Raw genomic sequence first — 19,898 nt, forward strand, 5'->3', positions numbered from 1 at the left:
TTGTGTTAAATCACACCATCATCGTTGACAATAGACACTAATTAAATTGTGAGGAAATTAATTGCCATTTTGATTATTATAAAATATATTGAAGATGGAGAAAATTGGTGTATGGAGGTAGGCGTTGAAGGCATGTGATTATGGAAATTACGTGAAAAATGGTTGGGCGGTTTGGTAGGCAATTAAGCTTCTAGTCTTCTACTATATACCGCCCAATAATCCATATTGCCTTCTAATACAAGTCAACTCAAAGGATCGGAAAACCGTGGTCCGGCCGGTCTAGCACACATTTCCATTTCTTTACCAACCATACATGCAAGATCCGTTTTCTAGTTTTACAATTTCGATCTCAATAATCATCCATTCATGTGCACTACCACCTTATCATTAACATATATGCATGTGATTATTTATATATATTAAGCTTTTCAATTCAAAACTGTGCATTATTTGATGTACCTTTTTTTTAGTTTAATTGAAAATGTAGGTGTACCATTTATTTATTACAATTATAATACTTTATCCCTCTCATTTTATGTGTATGGTTCGATTAACGAAACTTGATTAAAGTTATTTAAAAAATGAATAATAATTTAAAAATACTAAAGAAAAAATGAGAAATATATATATATATATATATATATATATATATATATATATATATATATATATATATATATGGTTTGACCAATAAATAGTAAACATGATTGATAAAATACTAAAATAGTAGAGATGGGATATTAAATACTCAATGAATATCTCTAATACAATTGGTGAATTATATTTAATGTAACTAAAAAAGAATATCACATGACTTCAAAAAATGGAAGACTAACTAGCCATATTTTTTAACAACCTTTACTAGTAAATAGTGCTATTGATTATTTTTAATTAGTGATTGGTTATAGCGACAAATAATTTTTTTGAATGCACAAAATGTTCAAAAATGTCATTTCCTACCAAAAGTTTTGTATTTTTATCACTTTCTAGCAGTTGAAAATTCTAAACATTTTAGTTATGTTTAAAAAAAAAAAATGACTAACATAATAACATATAAACCTTACTTCGATTTATATATTACCGTACAATAGCATCAAAGATACGTTGAATAATATGAAATTTAACTTCCTGACCATATATAATAGATGTGTTGATATATTGGAAAAAATACTTACCATTTCAAGCTAAACTTTTACGGAATTTATAAATTGGATATAATATATGACTTTCCAACATATATATATATATAAAGGAAAAAAAAAAAAATTGAGGATGTCTGTTCTTTGTTTGATAAGTCCACTCACGTGCCCGTATCAAACGATCCTTTCGTTCTCACTTCTGCAGTTTCCCTTCAATTCATTATCTTCTTTATTATTAACATTTTTTAAATTCTAAACAACCACTATAAATATGGAGCCAAAATGGTTCATTTCTCATCACAATTTTCTTCAAGTAAAGCCTTGATTATATTGCATACACATACAACAAAACCACACATTTTAATTTCTTCATCATATTATGGCGGCGGTTCATTGCAAGATTGGTATAATCGGAGCCGGGATAAGCGGTTTAGCGGCAGCTAAGCAGCTCTCCGGCCACGAACCGGTGGTTTTCGAAGCCACCGACTGTATCGGAGGGGTGTGGAAGAACTGCTCTTTCCGCTCCACTAAGCTGCAGACCCCTCGCTGCGATTACGAGTTCTCGGATTTTCCTTGGACCCAAAGGGATAACTCCAGTTTCCCGACCTACCAAGAAATTCTCGACTACTTGCATTCCTATGCTACTCACTTTGACATCTTGAAATTTGTCAAGTTCAACTCTAAGGTCGTGGAAACCCGATTCGTCGGCCACCGCGAAGCCGCCAACTTCGGTGGTGACAAAGGAGAATATGGAAGCATGTTGCCCGGCCATCCGGTTTGGGAAGTTGCTGTCCAGACCAACCAATCTGAAACCATACAGGTAAGATAAATCAGTTTAGATTGTCCATAACTGAACAGCTTAAACCAAGAAGGGCAATACGGTGCAAGCCTAATTTTCATTAGTTCATCCAATATTGGATGAATGCATGTCCTCGATCATAATCTCATGCATTCATGCATGTATAACACTATATATTAATAAGTCAGAAATATTTAAGATATTTTTTAAAGTGCTGATACCAAATTGAAGCATGTGCTCCATCTCAACTAAAAGTCTAAACTGAGTTGGATTGCACATTAATGATTATATGCTCAACAATATATATATGATGACAGTGGTATACTTTTGAGTGCTTGGTGGTGTGCACTGGAAAATATGGTGATGTGGCAAACATACCAAGTTTCCCACGCAACAAAGGGCCTGAAGTGTTTAAAGGAAAAGTATTGCATACACTTGATTACTGTAAGCTAAACAAGGAGGAATCTACAGAGCTTCTCAAAGGGAAGAAAACTGTAGTGTTTGGGTACAAGAAATCCGCCATTGATCTTGCTGTTGAATGTGCAGAAGCTAACCAAGGTATCTAATTTCTCTCCCTTAATAATATATATAAGTGTATGTATGTATGTATACATCATAGACATACATGCATGTATGTATTATATTTTTTAATAACAGAGATATATCTTGACTTCCATGAAAGATGCAGACATGAAGTGTTATGAATGTCAAAGTTTATTTAAAGATTTACATACTTTTCAAATAGGACTGGAGAATAAAAGATCGACCTGAAACTAACATACATATACAGTAAGATGGAACTGTCAAAATTCAATCAAGAATTAATATGGAATTGGGGATTTGACCAAAACTTAATAATTAATATAATGGTAGATTGGTAGCTGGGTGGAAATTCATCAAAAAGAATGACTTTATTACTAGTCATTCAAACTTCAAACCTGGAAGGAAATAAAATTAATGTTTTAATATTCTCATTCATCAAGATTGTTCAGTAGTATTTGACTATTTGTTTCTTTGTATTTTCTTGGTTGCTTTTACACTTTCCATGATAGCTAACTTGAGCATATACATATGTGCATCTTCTTGAATAAAGGAACTGATGGGCAAGCATGCACTATGGTGATAAGGACCCTGCATTGGACTGTTCCACACTACTCCGTTTGGGGTTTGCCATTTTACTTGTTCTTTTCAACCAGGTCTTCCCAGTTCCTGTATGAACGACCCAAACAAGGCCTTGCTAGGACCCTTCTCTGCCATCTCCTCTCTCCTTTGGTAAGCCCACACTTTGACTGTACTCCGTTGACTCTGATACAAAATTAAAGCATGTGTTTCATTTCAACTAAAAGTCTAAGCTGATAGTTAGATTGCATGTTTATATAATTATATATTATATGCTCAACAGTAATGGTAGATTAATGAAATGACTAATTGGATGGGGTTTTATCATATCAGAGATGGGGAGTTTCTAAGACTATTGAGTCGTACCTGTCATGGAAGCTGCCACTTGACAAGTACGGTTTGAGACCAGACCACCCCTTCGTGGAAGACTATGCATCTTGTCAGATGGCAATCTTGCCGGAAAATTTCTTCCAGGAGGCTGAAAACGGGAAGATCCAGTTCAAAAGAGCCGCCTCAAGGTGGTGGTTCTGGGAAGGCGGGGTTGAATTTGAAGACGGCACACGCCTGGAAGCCGACGTCGTGATTCTCGCCACCGGTTTCGACGGCAAGAAGAAACTCAAAACTATACTCCCAGACCCCTTTCGCAGCCTCCTCGAATTCCCCTCCTCCGGCGTGATGCCCTTATACAGGGGGACCATTAATCCTCTGATTCCCAACATGGCGTTCGTGGGGTTCATCGAGAGCGTCTCGAATCTGCACACGGCGGAGATTCGCTGCAAGTGGCTGTCGCGCCTGGTGGACGGCCACTTCAAGCTTCCGAGGGTGGAGAAGATGGTGGAGCAAACAAAAGAAGAAGTTGAAATCATGAAGAGAAGTACGAGGTTTTACAAGAGGAGTTGCATTTCCACCTTTAGCATTAACCACAGCGATGAAATCTGTGAAGAAATGGGGTGGGAATCATGGCGGAAGAAGACATGGTTGTCTGAAGCTTTTAGCCCCTACAACAGCCAAGATTATACAGAGGAAGACAACTAATATTGATATATAATTATATATCATATCATGCACTTTTAATTTGGTCAACTATAAACTGCTACATAAGTACACGTGCAGTGGCCTCACAAATCCAAAACATAAAGATTATTTATACTAAAATTATATAGGAATTGAAGGAGAGGTATCATGTATCGTTTAATAAAGTGTGTAATTAACAATTTTAGATTTAAAGATTTGTAGTTGGTCAATAATTGTATTTTATTATTTTTGTTGTTATTAATTCATGTATTATTGGTCATTGGAAAGCTAGCTAATTAAGAGTCTATAATGAAGTTAATGGAATTTTATATTTTAAAAAATTTTACACATATATGATCCTGTTTGGTAACACAATTAAGTTTATTATTCAATTTTGACTTGTTTGACTTAGTTAAACAGCCAATATGAGTATTTGGTTAAAAAAATGTTTAAATTTAAAAAACTACTCAAAACAGTTTTTTCAATTAACTTTTTGATAAAGTCATTTTGTATGTAATCAGCTATCAAAATTTATCAAACATCTTTTTACAATTAGTTAATGTTAATTCAATCAGCTGACAACTATTTACCAAACAACCACGTAGTGGTTACAACCCAACTCTTTTGCTTGATTTGTTTGTATAAAATAACAAGCGTAGGTTTGATTTATTATTGACATTGACCATCCAATCCCAATGCCATAACACAATTGTATTTTTCGAATAAAGTTGAAAATCTACCTTATAAAGTATCTTTCAGAATTTATTTTATTAAATACGAAAATATTAAATTTGAGAATTATATGTGTAAAAATGCGTACGAAACAAGAAGAATGAAAGGAATAATGAGTAAATGAGATACTAGATACTAAAATATTCTTTCGACTTCAAATTGTACGTTAGATTGAATAACGAAAATAATTATTCCGATTTTACATTATTATAGAGCTATCCATCCCTACTCAAAACAATATGCACTTAGTCACAAAATGAATATAATCCCAAACTCTTTATAACTACGCAATTTATCTCAAACTCACAGTCCTTTGATGCCAACAAATTCCGTATCCACTTCTTCCTGTAAAATCATCTTGTTAATTAATTATCATTCAAATGAGAAATTCAAGGTGTTATGAATTAGGTATACATAAGGTAATAATGAGAAAAAGTATTCAAGTTCCAATACTAATTTAAAGTTTAAAAAAATAAAATAACTTTCTCTAGTAGTTATACCTAGATAAGAATGCACATGTTCATTTTTGAGGAATTCAAATTCAGATGTATGCCAGGAGCAATATTGTGTAATAAATGAGAATCTGTTTATTTTCGTTTCTCCAATTTCATTATGTTACTCAGGTGAAGTTTCTTGGGGATATTCAGGACTTGATTCTGTCAAGTGAAAATCATTCCGGAATTGAAGACTGAAGAGAGGAAACTATGGTTTTATGATATTCCAACTGTAAACACACAAATCCTCCAAAAATTTTGGCAGTGTTCTTTGAAATATAAAGAAATTTTTTATTAATATATATTTATAGGGACGGTCCTATCGTTTTCATAACGAAATTTTAAGTAATATCAACTAACTTAAAATAAAATTTAAAAATTTTCTTAGCTCTTCTCTGAGAGTCTACTAAATGCTCAATTTAATTTTCTTTTTTTTTGTGCTTCCGCGTATTTTTTTAGGCAACATTATATAAAACAACAATTATTATAAACTGGTCTTAAAAAAAAAAAAAAAAAAAAAAAACATGTAGAGCGCTTTCACTTTAGACACCTAAGATCCTGATTCCACATAATCGGTGAAAAGTGTCTTCAATCCCTTCATAAATAAAGGAATAAACACATTACAAAACTTACAAAATCAAATAAAATCATTCTTCAAATAAACCTAATAAATTTACAATTTCATTGTAAATGGGAATCCTAAATAAAATTATAAGACAATTAGGATTCTCAAACATAGCTTGAATAATGGAATTAAATTACAGTTCTGCAGAGGATTTAGATAAATAGATCATTAGAAGTTATTATACGGCAATTAGTCTGTTTTCCACAAAGCAAATGCGCATCTGCAAAGAAGATAAATCATAAATATATAATTAGAGGCTATATATATATATAAAGTTATTTATAATACTAAGATCAATGGACATAATTTGACCACACTGACTCATAGGAAGAGGTGGACTCACTTGAACAATGGCCTCTATATATATGTATATATATATTAATGCCTACCTAAGTTGATGGAATAGAGTAAAATAGTGACATCACATTCAAGTATTGGAGATTTGGAGGATCATCCCATAAGACCTCTGCATTATCTATATAGTTATCGGCAAATTATGTTGTGCATCCATATACACCAAGTGCTTGGTGCATACGGATGCAGAGCATAATGATCCATAGTTATCAAAGGCATATTTGGGCAGAATAAATAAATCATCTAAGCCAAACTTCTACCTGCATTCTCTGACCCGCATCCTTCATAAGCCCAACTTCAATAAAAATAAAAGGCTCACCTAAAGAAAATCAATCGTTAGACTTATAATAAGTGTTAAATTGTGTCACTTTTATGGGTTACACTATTGGAAATTATGAAATTTTCGAGCACCTAAAAGTGATTTTAAATCAAGTCGAAAGTCTTGTTCCGACCACTTTTGGTATCCGGAAAAACCTTTGTTGCTATTTCCGACCACTTTTTGGTATCAACTTGATTTAAGATCACTTTTAGGTGATCAGAAATTTTATAATTTCCAATAGTGTTAATTGAGAGTTATATTTTGCTTAACTAGAGTCCTTCGAGCCTATTATGTGCTTAGAATAACTTATTTTGATTAAAGTTAGGCACAAAACTAGTTTTGATTACATTTGTGAAAATAGTAAAATATTGACAATTTTAGAACATTTTAGCGACATTTCGGAAGAAAAATCATATCTGGAGCTAGGAGTGTCCGATCAAGGTGATTCAGGTGGCCATGGATCGGCATCGAAAAGATCTACAACTTTTGTGAAGACGACAAAAGCTATTTCGGACATCTAGACAGTCAAATTCCCATTTACGCCGGAGTCACGCGGCGTGAGCTGAAGCGACATTTTGGCGACACTTCGGTAAAATGAGCATATCTGGAGCTAAGAATGTCCAAATGAGCTGATTTTCAAGTGGCGTTGGATCGGCATTTCAAAGCGCTACAATTATCATGAAGACCACAAAGGCTAATTTGGACGTCTTGGCGGTCAAAATCAGCGAAGAACGCGTCATGAGACCCACCCAGTCACGCGACAGTCATTATATCGTGCACCACGGTACATAATCGATTATGCACCGCGCGTCAAAATGGCGTCGTTTCTGCAGTTATAACGGAGTGACACTACAGTGTGTCTAAACCGACACTGTCTCACATATTATTTTTATATTATCAAATGAAACTGCAGTTATATCAAAATGATACTGTAATTGTGGTAAAATGAAACTACAGTATATATAAAATGAAACTGAATAACATTTCACATATTTGAGTGTATATTGTACAATGAAGCTGTAATTATATTGAAATGATCATGTAGTTATGTTTTAATGAAACTACAGTGTATATAAAATAAAATTAAATAACATTTTCACATATTTGAGTGTATAAATATTGAATGAAACTGTAGTTATATCAAAATGAAACTGTAGTTGTGTTGAACTGAAACTGCAGTGTATACAAAATGAAATTGAAGAACAGAGTTATTTTTTGCGAAGAGTCTATTTCTTTTCATTAAACAAAACGACGTCGTTTTGATGAGCGGTGCATTATCGATATGCACTGCGGTGCACGATATAATTTGCGGTCACGCGCGTAAAGGGAAATAATGGGCTATTGCCTATTGGCGAGATTTTAAGGGCGAAAATTTCAGATCTGATTGATTCCCATCATTATTCATCTTCCTACTTTCTCACTCTAGGTTTTTAGGTTAGATTAGCTTAGTTTTTTCTCTCCCTTCTCTCTAGATTAGGGTTTTACATTTCCTACTAGATCTATGAAGAATTCCACATAGTTTTGTAAAGAAGATATGCTATTGGAGGCTTCTTGTTGAAGGATCTACACTTGGATTTCAAGATTTACCTTCCATTTCTTTAGTGAAGTTTTCTTCCCCTTATCCCTTTTATTTTGCAATGTTTATGCTTTATATTTATGTTTTTGTGTTCTTTATGTTATTTAATCATGTGTAGTTAGTTTATGGACTTGAGTTAGGGTTGTATTATCTTTATTGATGCTCGATTTGTGATTATTGCAAAAAGAGGTCAGAACACTAACCTAGGGTTCTTGAATTTATGAATGATTTGTGTTTGTATGTTGTTAATGTTTGATGTACACATTCATTAGCATGCTTTTGGAGAATTATTGGCTACAATGAGAATTGGGTTAAGTATTTTAGCCACCCTTTGCATAAACCCGATTTTTCCTATGAAAATGGGGGGAATTGGGGGCTTTAAATGCTTTGTGTGTTCGATGGACTTGGAATTGTTACGTCACGAGAGTGGGACAATTCCCTTATTGGCTAAGCTCTACCGGGCGCAGATTACTCGATCGACTATCAAAGCTTGAATTTCATTTCTAATATGGATGTAGTCTTATCCTTATATACGATATTTATGAAATTATATACTTTTTTTCAATTTCAATGTTGAATATGAAGTAGATTTCATATAAGTGGATTGCGGTTTGTGGTTAAAAAAAGAAGAATAATTGGTTTGATTAATGTATATAACATTGTTCCCACCCTAGCTTACCACTTACTAGTGCACGTTTGCGAGGGCTTAGAAGAATTCAATTCTCATAATAAGGATCTCCCCCCTCCCTTTTCTTTTCCAATTCCTTCTTTTCGTTTACTTCAGTGGAGCAATCCGAACTCTCGACAGAATATAAAAGAGGACCGCAAGCCTGTGTATTCTAATCCTTGTTTATTAATCACGAGAGTGGTTCGTAGATTAGGATACCTACGTGCATTCCCTCTTGCTTCCTTGGTTGTTTGTTCTCCCTAATCTCATAGGTTGTTGAAGTATCTAGATGATAATGCTTCCTAGCTTGAGTCCTATTTCTTTATTTTGTGTTTATCTTTGTGTATATGTGTTAGTCCTACTATTTCCTTGTTATTTGCTTAGCTTCTTGTTGATTTCTTTATGCTAGTGTCTAATTTATTGTGATTGCATATTGCGTGTCATAACCCCCCGAGGACGACATTTCACACCCGTACACTCACCGTCACTCATTTTTGGTACATCAACTTACTGTGGTGCACTTACTGCTGTAAGTCTGACCTGGTAAGAAAATCAATAGCATATTCTAATGTTTGCGAGAAAAAGTATAACTAACCAGGTATTGCTGGATCAAAATATTCAAACCAGCAGCAACCTACTCCTAGCCTCCTTTTCAGATCCATAAGGAATACTCACAATGTTCAAATAAGAAAATTACCTCTATTTAACTTGTTATGGTCTGTGTAAAATAACCATAATATCCTCTAATAAGTTTGTTTATAGATTCCTGGTCTTTGGGGAATCTCAACATTTAGGGCCCAAGGGAGCAAAATATATGCAGACAACTGATGCAAAGATTCTCATTTGCTACAATGGAATTGTGGCACAAACATGAAGGTGAATAAATTTTGATTTTATTAAGAAAATATATTTCGATTCTTCTTTCATGGGAATCCCTAGCATTTTATTAGTACATAATACATAGGGATAACACATGAAAGAGAATCCGATACAATTGCAGTTCATTGATGACTTTACATGAGCAGCCTATAAATGACATTGTTACAATACGGCAGATCCATAATACAACGGTGGGCAATGATTAGAGGAGCAAAGGCTATCAAAAATCAAGCCGATTCCATTGTCAAAGTAAAACCTTTGCTGAGGTGATGCAAAATAATGTTACTGATCCCAGTTGCTGATTTTATAGTCCAGATCACTTGGATGATGTCAATGTTTCCAATTCTTCTACTGCTTGGTTGATAGCATGAAGGATCATTTTCTTTATCTGTGAAGTGCAAGGGAAAAAAGTTAAGAAAAAGAAGTTTTTTCTTTGCATCGAAAAAAAGATGTAAAATGAGTGGCACGAAGATGGTACGGTACCGTACCTCTAGTTTGTCTTCCCTGGCCCTGTGGTTGACTGGTAGTCTCCTGAATTCTTCTGTAAGTTGGATGCACTCTTTGATGTTTTCTGGAGAAATGAAGTCTGCCGCAACTTTTGTACATGACTGAGTGCAGGGAGTGCAATAACAGTCACTAATCATGGTGAACAAAGCAACAAGTAAAATGAGATGATGTTGAGTTAGGCCACATACCTTAAGATTGCGAACTTGGTGAGGGCAGCCTGCAGGAATGAACACAGCCTCTCCAAGTCTCTGTTCAAATGTCCAAGGTTCTATTCCTGCATGATTATTAATTAAAATGAATATTTATTCCTAAATTATAATCAATGCTCCTTTGATATGAAGAATGAGAGGGAAGTGAGATCAATAATTCAAATACTAACCAAACTCTTCCTTGAGTTTTCTTTTGTGTTCTAAAGTTAAATAGAAGCTTTGGTCATGAATTGGATGAAAAACCTGTTCAGGAAGGGAGAGAGTCAGCATTAATCAGTTAGTGGGACAAAAGTCATGGCAGTCATGGATTTACTTTACCTTTTCAACTGGACAACAGTAAGTGTGTCTAAATTCTTTTGAATGCTTTATAAGATACTCATTTAACTTTGGCACATCCTCCCTTCGAAATATATCCCAAAGGGCACTGCCTGTACCATCTGTTAGCTCCTCTGATGGAAAACTTCCTGCAATCATGTTGCAAGACATGTCCCCTGTTCTGGTGTGTGCCTCGTTGTCCCAATCTGAGACCTTGCAATCCCCTCGCTCAAGGCACTCTTTTTCATCTTGAAGCATGTGCTTTTCTTTCAATCTCTCAATTGCAGACCTCTGTTCACCACTTAAAGCTACTTCTGCTGTGTGTGTCAAAATGTTTACCTGAAAATATTCAGATTTTTCAAAAAATAAAAATAAAAATAAAAAAATAAAGTAGGAGCTGATCATAAAACATGATGGTGGGAGGGGGTGTTGTAAACCATACCGCATCTGACATATCACAATGAAGCTTAGTTACAGAGTCCCCTCTTCCAAGTTCCTCTTTAAGCCCATATGCTATGTACGTCTTGGGACCTAAATCAGGTTTTATGACACTTGCCGGCAACTTTACACCAAGATTAAGAATTCCATCCCTTAGATCAGTGTATTCCTGGAATGGCAATGCACTAATAAACTCATCACAGTGGCGGGGTAAGAGATCTTCAAATTTATCAGATGGTGGCCAATCTTTAAGTTTGAGCATCTCTGGCCAGAAATTTGCATATGTTCTCCCATCTGTATAGCCTTTGAAAAATTTTCCCGTACTAATCTCAACCTGCAAAATTCAACGTGGTAAGTGATATCAAACATAGGCTTGTGGAAACTTACTGGGATTGATGAACAAGAAATGAAAACTTTAAGTGAGGATCTCAGGTAAATGTTATCAAAATCATATGCCTTAATGCCATGAAAATAGCATGCACAATGCATACATGTTTATGCAGAAAATCATATAATGATGATCCATTATGACAGACGGCATATAAATGTAAAGGACAATATGTGTCATGACAATATGCTAAAAGCCTAAAACTACCTCACAACCAGCCAAGCAATCAATAGCTTTGACTTCTGACATTTTTGAACTGATATTTGAATTTGTGTTCTCGCACAAGGCACGCCACATAACCATTGGTTCCCAACTTAGACCAGAAGTCTGCTCAAGAACATCTCGAACAATCACTGGTTCACCCCTAACCCAATGACTCCGAAAGCGAAAAAGCTCTTCCTCCTTCAAAGCATCCCTCGCAGTAGGATAATACAAGCAGTTGTCATTAGAACCTATTCTAGATGCTGATCTACATAACTTTTCAGGGTCATTCTCGATATCAACTGGCCAACAAGTTGTCTTGACACCATCACATTCGCTCAATTTTTTTTTTGCTTTTGCTTCCAAAGTTGAGATCCATCCTTCTGGAAGGAGATACTTGAGCTCTAAGACATGACTTCCACATCCACCCATCTCTTCAGGAGCACAGGTGATAGTGCCATCACTATTGGCAGTCCATTCGATCACTGGTTCATTCTGATCCCATGAATTTTCCTTGTCAACGAATTCTGGTTGTGGATCACCGCCATGAATGTAATCATATCCTTTATTTTTATATTGGAAAATTTCTCTTACTGGACATCCTGGAAACTTGCCTTCACGAATCTCCTGACAACAGCGCAGACAAAGCTCATATGAGCAGCCAGGGCAACTTCGGTGAAGATCCACAATTGAAGTTGAACATTGATTGCTGTTCCCAAGGCCAATGGAGATATCAAATTAGAAATGATTAAAGCCAATATATGATTAATTTCATAAATACTCACCAATAGACTCTCTCATCAGTGTAACATATTGATTGCTTGACCTCAATTGAAGATGAAGATACACCTGCCATAAAAAACCTACATCAGCTTTCAAACCACTCCCAGAAAAATGGTCGTGTATGCACTAAAGAAGCATACCTTGAATAACAGATTCTGCTTCTATCTCCTGAATTTGTTCTACATGAATTTGTTCAAGGAAGGGAAGAAGTTTATCAACTAAATAGTGAAGATGCTGAAGTTTTTCACCATCTGCGAGATCTCTTCTTGAGGTCTGAAAGTAGAAAGTATAAAAGCATGTGTCAAAATCCAAATAAGAAAGTGCATATCTCTGATTCAAACAAACACATTACACATGTACCCTGATGAAGCCACTCAAGTGTAAACACTTGTTGCAATTGCAATTTCCACGACAAAAGGGGCAAATCTCTGAAACTTCTTCCTCTAACAGCTGGGGATACCTATTTAGTTGGTTAAGAGAATCAATAAGCTAATATAACAAATGATACTATTTTTAATTAGTTTGAAGAAAATTGTCAAAGACAAGAACCAATGAGGGAATGCATATGATTAGAAAATTCACCATTGCTTGATGCACCGAATGCAGTAAAGGTTCTTTTCACACTTTTTGCAAGGAACGACTATTCTTCGATCTCTCCTTTGACATTGATGACACATTGCCGATTGTACAGATTGTACAGTCCTTACCTCATTAACCTGGCACAGAAGGGGATGAGCTTTAAATACCACAAGTTCTTTATATAAAATGAAGTCAATGACAAGGAGAATGGGATTAAACCTAATGAAAAATGTTAGAAACAGTGATTACCTTCATAGTTTTAGATACATCCATACTGCCCTTACTACTTTTTGAAACTGTCGAATCGGACAAGGAAGATGATGGAGATGAAGAACTAGTAGATAGTTTCCTAGAGTAATCTTTCTTTATTCTTGTGCCATTTAGGGTTTCACTCAAGCGCAAAGCATTTGAATCATCACTTTCTGCTGTAATCGTAATATGTGAACCATTATTTGGACTCATTGTCTTTGTTGTCAGCACCAAATCTTCATCATCATCTTCATCATCCCAATCGCCAACATAAAAATCATGATCAAGATTATATTTTCTGTATGATGCAGCAGCACGTCTTGTTGGCATTCTGTTAGTGCTTAAGCTTTCAATGTTTTGAGTTTTCAGCATGCTTTGTCTAACAAATGATGATCTCATGTTGTCCTTGCATTCACCCCACTCCTCTTCACTTCCATCGTCCACCTTGTCCATCATAATTTCATCTTTAGAAATCTCATTATTCTTTGAAGCTCTGTTGCAATAATCTGAATTTTTTTTACGTTTCTTTTGTTGCAAATGTGCAGTTACTTCTGTTTGCTGGATGTATCTTTTAGTCGTTGACTTCTGATCATTCTCCAACTCCTTTTGCTCTACATAACTTATTTTCTTTCTCATAGGTTTTCTTTTTACACTCTTTTCCTTACTGGGAGTTATCTTATAAGAGTTTCTCTTATTATGAATTTCATCATCTTGAGTGAACAGTCTCCGTTTATTTCTTAATGAAGATTCTAGACTGTACCCTTCTTCCTCTGCGTCCTCCTCTCCTCCTTCATAACCATACTGTGGTTCATCACAATAACTAGGATCTGAATTAATGCTAGAAAAATTGGAGGCACTTCTGTCAAATGAACTTTCACACTTGTTCCTCACCGTGCTTCTATTTACTGGTGTTTTTATTCTTCGCCCTGAATCTAACTTCATCACTGGTACTCCAGTGCATTCCAATTCATCAAATGAAAAACTATCTTCAACAAGTATTTTGCTAATTGAAACAGTCCTGCATTTTTTGGGAGGTTCCGGAGAGGCCTCATTCCCTCTCTTGACTGATGCTTCAGGCTGTTGGGGGAATCTCACAAAATTGTGCTCGGATTCATCATCTTCAGAGTCTAGAACAATCCGTCTCTTCCTACCAATCTCAGAAGTGCTTCTCATTCTCGGAATGCTTTGCGCTTCCTTAATCATCATTGTTCTTGCTCTGCTATCAACAGTGCCATCTTCATCACTGGGGGGAAAAAAACACTCAAGATTGCTTTCCAAAATACAGTAACAACAATAATAACAATAAGACTATCAAGAAAGGGCAAAATAACTGTTCCTGCAAATCTAAATTTCTTTCAACCTGACCAAGTATCTTTCTTTCAAGTTTCAAGGTTTTAAAATATTTCTGCAAATCTAGATTTCTGAATAGCAGTATACATACTGGTTAACTAAACATGTAATAGGTCTTCAGTTCTTCACTAAAGGTAGGTGGGTTAAGTCCAAGACTTAGGCAAGGATTATAACGCCAATAGATCCAAATGTAATTTATCAATTAAGATTCAACAATAACATTGATGATCTATGAAGATTCGACAATAACATTGATGATCTATGAAGATTCAACAATGAACAATGACATCGATCAAGATACAAAATAATAACAACTCTCAGAACATCTATATGCAATCATATCACAGAATTATAAGTTTTAAAGCAGAGATCATCTCAAAACAGCAGAGTACATTTTTCAGATATACAAACAACGCCATGCAGACAAAACTACAAATACGAAGGCTGCAAATCCGTCCAACAATAAACCAATAATATACACAAATCCGCAGGCCGCAGGCGGCATCGCGAGTCCTCACGCCACCGCCTGTTTCCGGTCGTCGTCCGCAGCAGAATACAGAGAAAAATAAAGTATAAGACCAACCTAATTGGGCGGAGCCGCCGCACATCGTCACTCTACCGCCGGTCTGCCGCACCTCGGGACGTCCGCCGCAACTACGCACCGGGAGAGAGTCGACCAGTAGCCAATTCGGGGTCCGGGAATGGAGGGTGAGAATTTGTAAATTGAATTTTGTAAATTGGTTAGGACTAAATTTGGTATATATAATTAGGTTTATTTTGCAACTATAGAAGCATACTATGTAAAACAAAATATATAGTGTAATAATTTAGTAAATTAAAAAAAAAAAAAAAAAATATATATATATATATATATATATATATATATATATATATATATATATATAGTTGGATACCCTATAGAACATGTATTTTCGTAATAAGTATAGACAAACGTTGTTATTAATTTACTATATTTAATAGTTTAAAAAAAAATCTATTTTTGTATTAAAAGTTTATAATATTTATAAAAATAATTTGTCATTTTTTTCTTAATTTATAGTCAACCATTATGGATTGATGGATTAGATTAGTCTACCATTCTCATAAAAAATTTACCTCTCATTTTGATTATATATAGTATGCTTTAAATATATAAGCATAGGTATATTTAATTAAATATCTTATTTGATCTTTTTACTAAACAAGACTAGCCATAGGTTCATTATAAAGGTCTAGCAATCTAGCATATTTCCACTCTTAGTTAATTAGAGAATCAAGGTTAACTATATTGACCTTAAGGTCCACATACATAATGACCTTTATCATTTTTGGAGTAATAAATTGTTACAACAAATTATTCCCTCCGTCTTATTTTATGTTTCTGGTTCGATTAACGAGACTTAACTGAAGTTATTTTTAATTCAAAATTTCATAATATTAGGTTTAGTTTTAGTATAAAAAATTTATATATTTAGAAACTACACTAAAAGTACTATTAAACGTAAAAAATCAAATTTAAAAATGAGTAAAAATACTTTAAAAAAATTGGTTTGACCAATAAATAGTAAGTATGACAGATAAAATGAGAGAGAGAGAGAGTAATTAATTAAACGTTCATATTAATTATTTAATCAAATTAAAAATAGTGATTAAATAAGTTAAAATTAATTGATAGGCTAATTATTTGATCAAATATGACATTTATATTTATCATTGAAATTGATAAAAACTAAATCCAAATTTGCAGCGGATTCAATGAGTTGTATGCACTATGCAGGGTGGAAAAATGTGGCCAAAAACAATGGGCTATATTAATTATTGTACTCAGTTTTGTGTAAAAGTGTTAATGGTTTTATGAAATTCATGTACTTTCCCTTTTTTTTTGACACGAAACATATATGAGTATGAAACGTCTTTATTAATGTCAGGCTCGCAAACCAATGTATTTTTACGTGAGATGATACGTGTTCAATGGTAAATATATAAATGTGATATTTAACTACCAATTTAATCTTCTTAATTACGTTCAATTAAATAATTAGCACAATTCTATACAAAATACTCCGTATATCATATTTTATGTTTTCAATTTAATTTCATTCATACTCACATTTAACGTCACTCTATATTTATCAAATCATACTGACTCATATCAGATGCACCATAATCTTGTGCAATAAGAGTATAATTTGTCCACACAAGTTTAACTGACTGGTTCAATAAAACAATATTTGAGGAAAGAAGTTAAGATTTGAAATTTGGCAGCACGCGGGTGTCACTGAATTACTTTAATTTACATTCTCTCACATGCTCAATTGGGCCAGGACATATGGAACTCTTAAAGTTAGGGATTCTATCTTTTTAGAGAAGAATAAAAGTACAATTTCGACAAACACGATATATGATGTTATAATATATTATAATTTTTTAATGTTACTCCAAATCACATTTAATATTACTTATGGGTTAAAAATATTTTAATGTCACAATATTTTTGGGTTAGGCGTATTTGAGTATAGCTATTAAAAGAAGCCCAACCTACATAATCTGCGCAAATTATGATGTGGACTCGTGTCCATAATGTATTGTGGATACGAGTCCAAAACGACGTCGTTTTCAAGAAAAATGCAGTATTTCAGTTAAAAAAATTGATTGTGCTTCGCCGTTAATGGCATTATTCGTTTATGGAATTATGAATGTACAGTTATGGAATTATGAATGTACAGTTATGAAATTATGAATGTACAGTTATGGAATTATGAACACAAAGCTCTGACATTATGAACTTACAATTATGAACATATAGTGATAAAATTATGAACATAGATCTCTAAAATTGTGAACATAGAGCTTTCGAAAATTATGAATTTACAGTTATTGAATTATGAATGTACAGTTACGGAATTATGAATGTACAGTTATGTAATTATGAATGTACAGTTATGGAATTATGAACACAGAGCTCTCACATTATTAACTTACAATTATGAACATATAGTAATAAAATTATGAATATATGCTCCTATAACAAAGCGATCTGAAATTTAAAAAAAAAATGGTGAAAGATAACCGTGCCACTAACGGCACCGTTACCGTTGTCCACAATGCATGCTGGACATGGGTCCATAGCATAACGATTGACATAATTTGCCAACCTCCCTCCCCACGGCAATTTATATCATGCATTAGACCAGGGTCCACGTAGTATTGTAGACCTTAAATCAAAAGGATCATGTACAAAATTCATTCTCATAAGGTACATAATTTCATAACACAAGACACAAAAAATCATAACACAAGATACATATACATGTTATATATTTACTTATTTTTTAAATCTGATTTAGGTACAAAATTTGTGTTCATAGACACATAATTTCACAACACAAACACAAAACTTCATAGCATAAGATACAGCTACTAATTTGTTTCAAGTATAGAATTAATACTCTTAAGATACAAAATTTCATAACACAAAACACAAAAACTCACAACATAAAACAAATACACATGCATCAGCGTCCTCAACGCACTGTGAACCCTAGTCCATGGTATAAGGATTGCCTCCCACGTTCACCACCAAGTTTATCTGAATATATTTTGTAATTTAATTGGGATTTGTATTAGTATTTAAAAATATAATTAAAGGGAAGAATTACTCTTAACCTTTCAATTAATTTAGCTTTACCAAGACCAATTATCCGGGATAAACAAACCCCAGGTGAGAAGTGTAAACAAATGTGATCCGTCTATCTAGGATATCAAGTGTAAAAATTAATGAAGAATGAAAAAAATGGTAACATATAATTTTTGTTTATAATTTTATATATGTAATTACGATTATGCATTTGAAAATGGAGAAAATAAGTTGATGTTATCAACTAATGTAAAACATAAAATGATAGAGGATTCGACGTCACAGCACGCCCTGACGTGCATTGACACTCTCTCAAGAGTTGTAATTTTCTGTGCTAGATAGTTATAAAGGAAAAGGAAAATTATATTTTAAAATTAAATTTTCATAATTAACAAACCTTCATTGTGTACGAAGGGGAGAAAAGACTGACGTTTTTATTATGAGTACTTTTTTGTTAGGAAGAATGAATAAATAAATACATATTTTTCAAGCATTCCCATTGAAAATCTATTTTAATTTGTACGAGTAATTAATACTTCTTCATGTAAATATAATAAATATGCATGTGTGAATTGAATTGAATTGAATCTGTATGCAGTCGGGCCAGATTGTGCAACACTTCAATCCAAAGACCGAATATAATTTTGATTATTTCAATTTCTCGATCTGACTTTAGTGCCAAATATTCATATTTTTCTAGAGTGGATTTGAATTATATATGTATAATAACAACCATTATTTCATATGCAGTCCAGTGGAGAAATGGAGGCCCGCAGTGCAGTCATTTGTCAGCTTTTAAATAAAACTATACACTAAAATACTTTGAAACATCTCCCCGGCCATGCATAAAACTATAGTCACTGGTCTTTTGTCTTCCTTCAATTCAATTCGATCTTCTTCTTCAAATTTTGACCCAGTAATATTTCTTTGTCTTTTGGTTTAACAACATGAATTATATGGATTTTTCAATTCAAGGTATGTAGGTTAAGTTAGAGGTCAATGCTCATTATGAACCATCTTTAAGTATTGTATGACTTGTATCTCAAGATCAGAGTATTAGTATGCCTTATTATAAGTGGCCTGGGGTGTTGTAATAAGTAGTGGTTTTGACATGAGTTATGTAAATAGACCTTTTCAATAATGAAGATTTTTATGAGGTTCTATGGTCTAGAATCCCCCAGCTTTAAGTTAGGGTCGATATATATATATATATATAGAGAGAGAGAGAGTTACACTCGGGTGCGAACGGCTCGCCCAGGCGCGAAATAGGAATGGATTCCGTTCGTCCACGTGTCCAGATCTAATGGATGAGAAACACTGATTTTTTTAAAAAATGCGGTGGTATTTTCGTAAATAATTGAACATCGAAGTGCAAGTAAAATGTATTACAAGTGCATGTAAAATGTATTATACGTGCAAGTAAAAATTTACACTGAGCATCAATACTTAGTTGCACTTATAGTTCTAAGTAGTTGCACCTATAGTTCTAAGTAGTTGCACACATAGGTATAAGTAGTTGCATCTA

The 19,898-nt window shown here is 33.9% G+C and overlaps 2 protein-coding genes across 2 annotated transcripts; one reads left to right on the forward strand and one right to left on the reverse strand.

Annotated features, from left to right (window-relative positions):
• The first annotated feature begins 1,453 nt into the window (after positions 1-1,453).
• LOC109190388 (probable flavin-containing monooxygenase 1) lies at positions 1,454-4,351 on the forward strand. Its single transcript, XM_019340855.1, has 5 exons — positions 1,454-1,959; positions 2,256-2,496; positions 3,032-3,210; positions 3,391-4,164; positions 4,197-4,351. Exons 1-4 carry the CDS (start codon positions 1,519-1,521, stop codon positions 4,090-4,092), a joined length of 1,563 nt encoding a protein of 520 aa, XP_019196400.1. The 5' UTR covers positions 1,454-1,518; the 3' UTR covers positions 4,093-4,164; positions 4,197-4,351.
• Positions 4,352-9,709: 5,358 nt separating this feature from the next.
• Positions 9,710-15,491, reverse strand: LOC109190745 (lysine-specific demethylase JMJ25-like). Its single transcript, XM_019341327.1, has 13 exons — positions 15,320-15,491; positions 13,387-14,629; positions 13,141-13,274; positions 12,919-13,018; positions 12,699-12,831; positions 12,561-12,624; positions 11,782-12,484; positions 11,191-11,520; positions 10,752-11,087; positions 10,604-10,676; positions 10,413-10,498; positions 10,206-10,325; positions 9,710-10,105 (listed from the first exon to the last, which is right to left on the reverse strand). Exons 2-13 carry the CDS (start codon positions 14,590-14,592, stop codon positions 10,034-10,036), a joined length of 3,357 nt encoding a protein of 1,118 aa, XP_019196872.1. The 5' UTR covers positions 14,593-14,629; positions 15,320-15,491; the 3' UTR covers positions 9,710-10,033.
• Between the last annotated feature and the right edge of the window lie 4,407 nt (positions 15,492-19,898).

The sequence above is a fragment of the Ipomoea nil genome, unplaced genomic scaffold, assembly GCF_001879475.1.
Source record: "Ipomoea nil cultivar Tokyo-kokei standard unplaced genomic scaffold, Asagao_1.1 scaffold1576, whole genome shotgun sequence".
NCBI lineage: Eukaryota > Viridiplantae > Streptophyta > Magnoliopsida > Solanales > Convolvulaceae > Ipomoea > Ipomoea nil.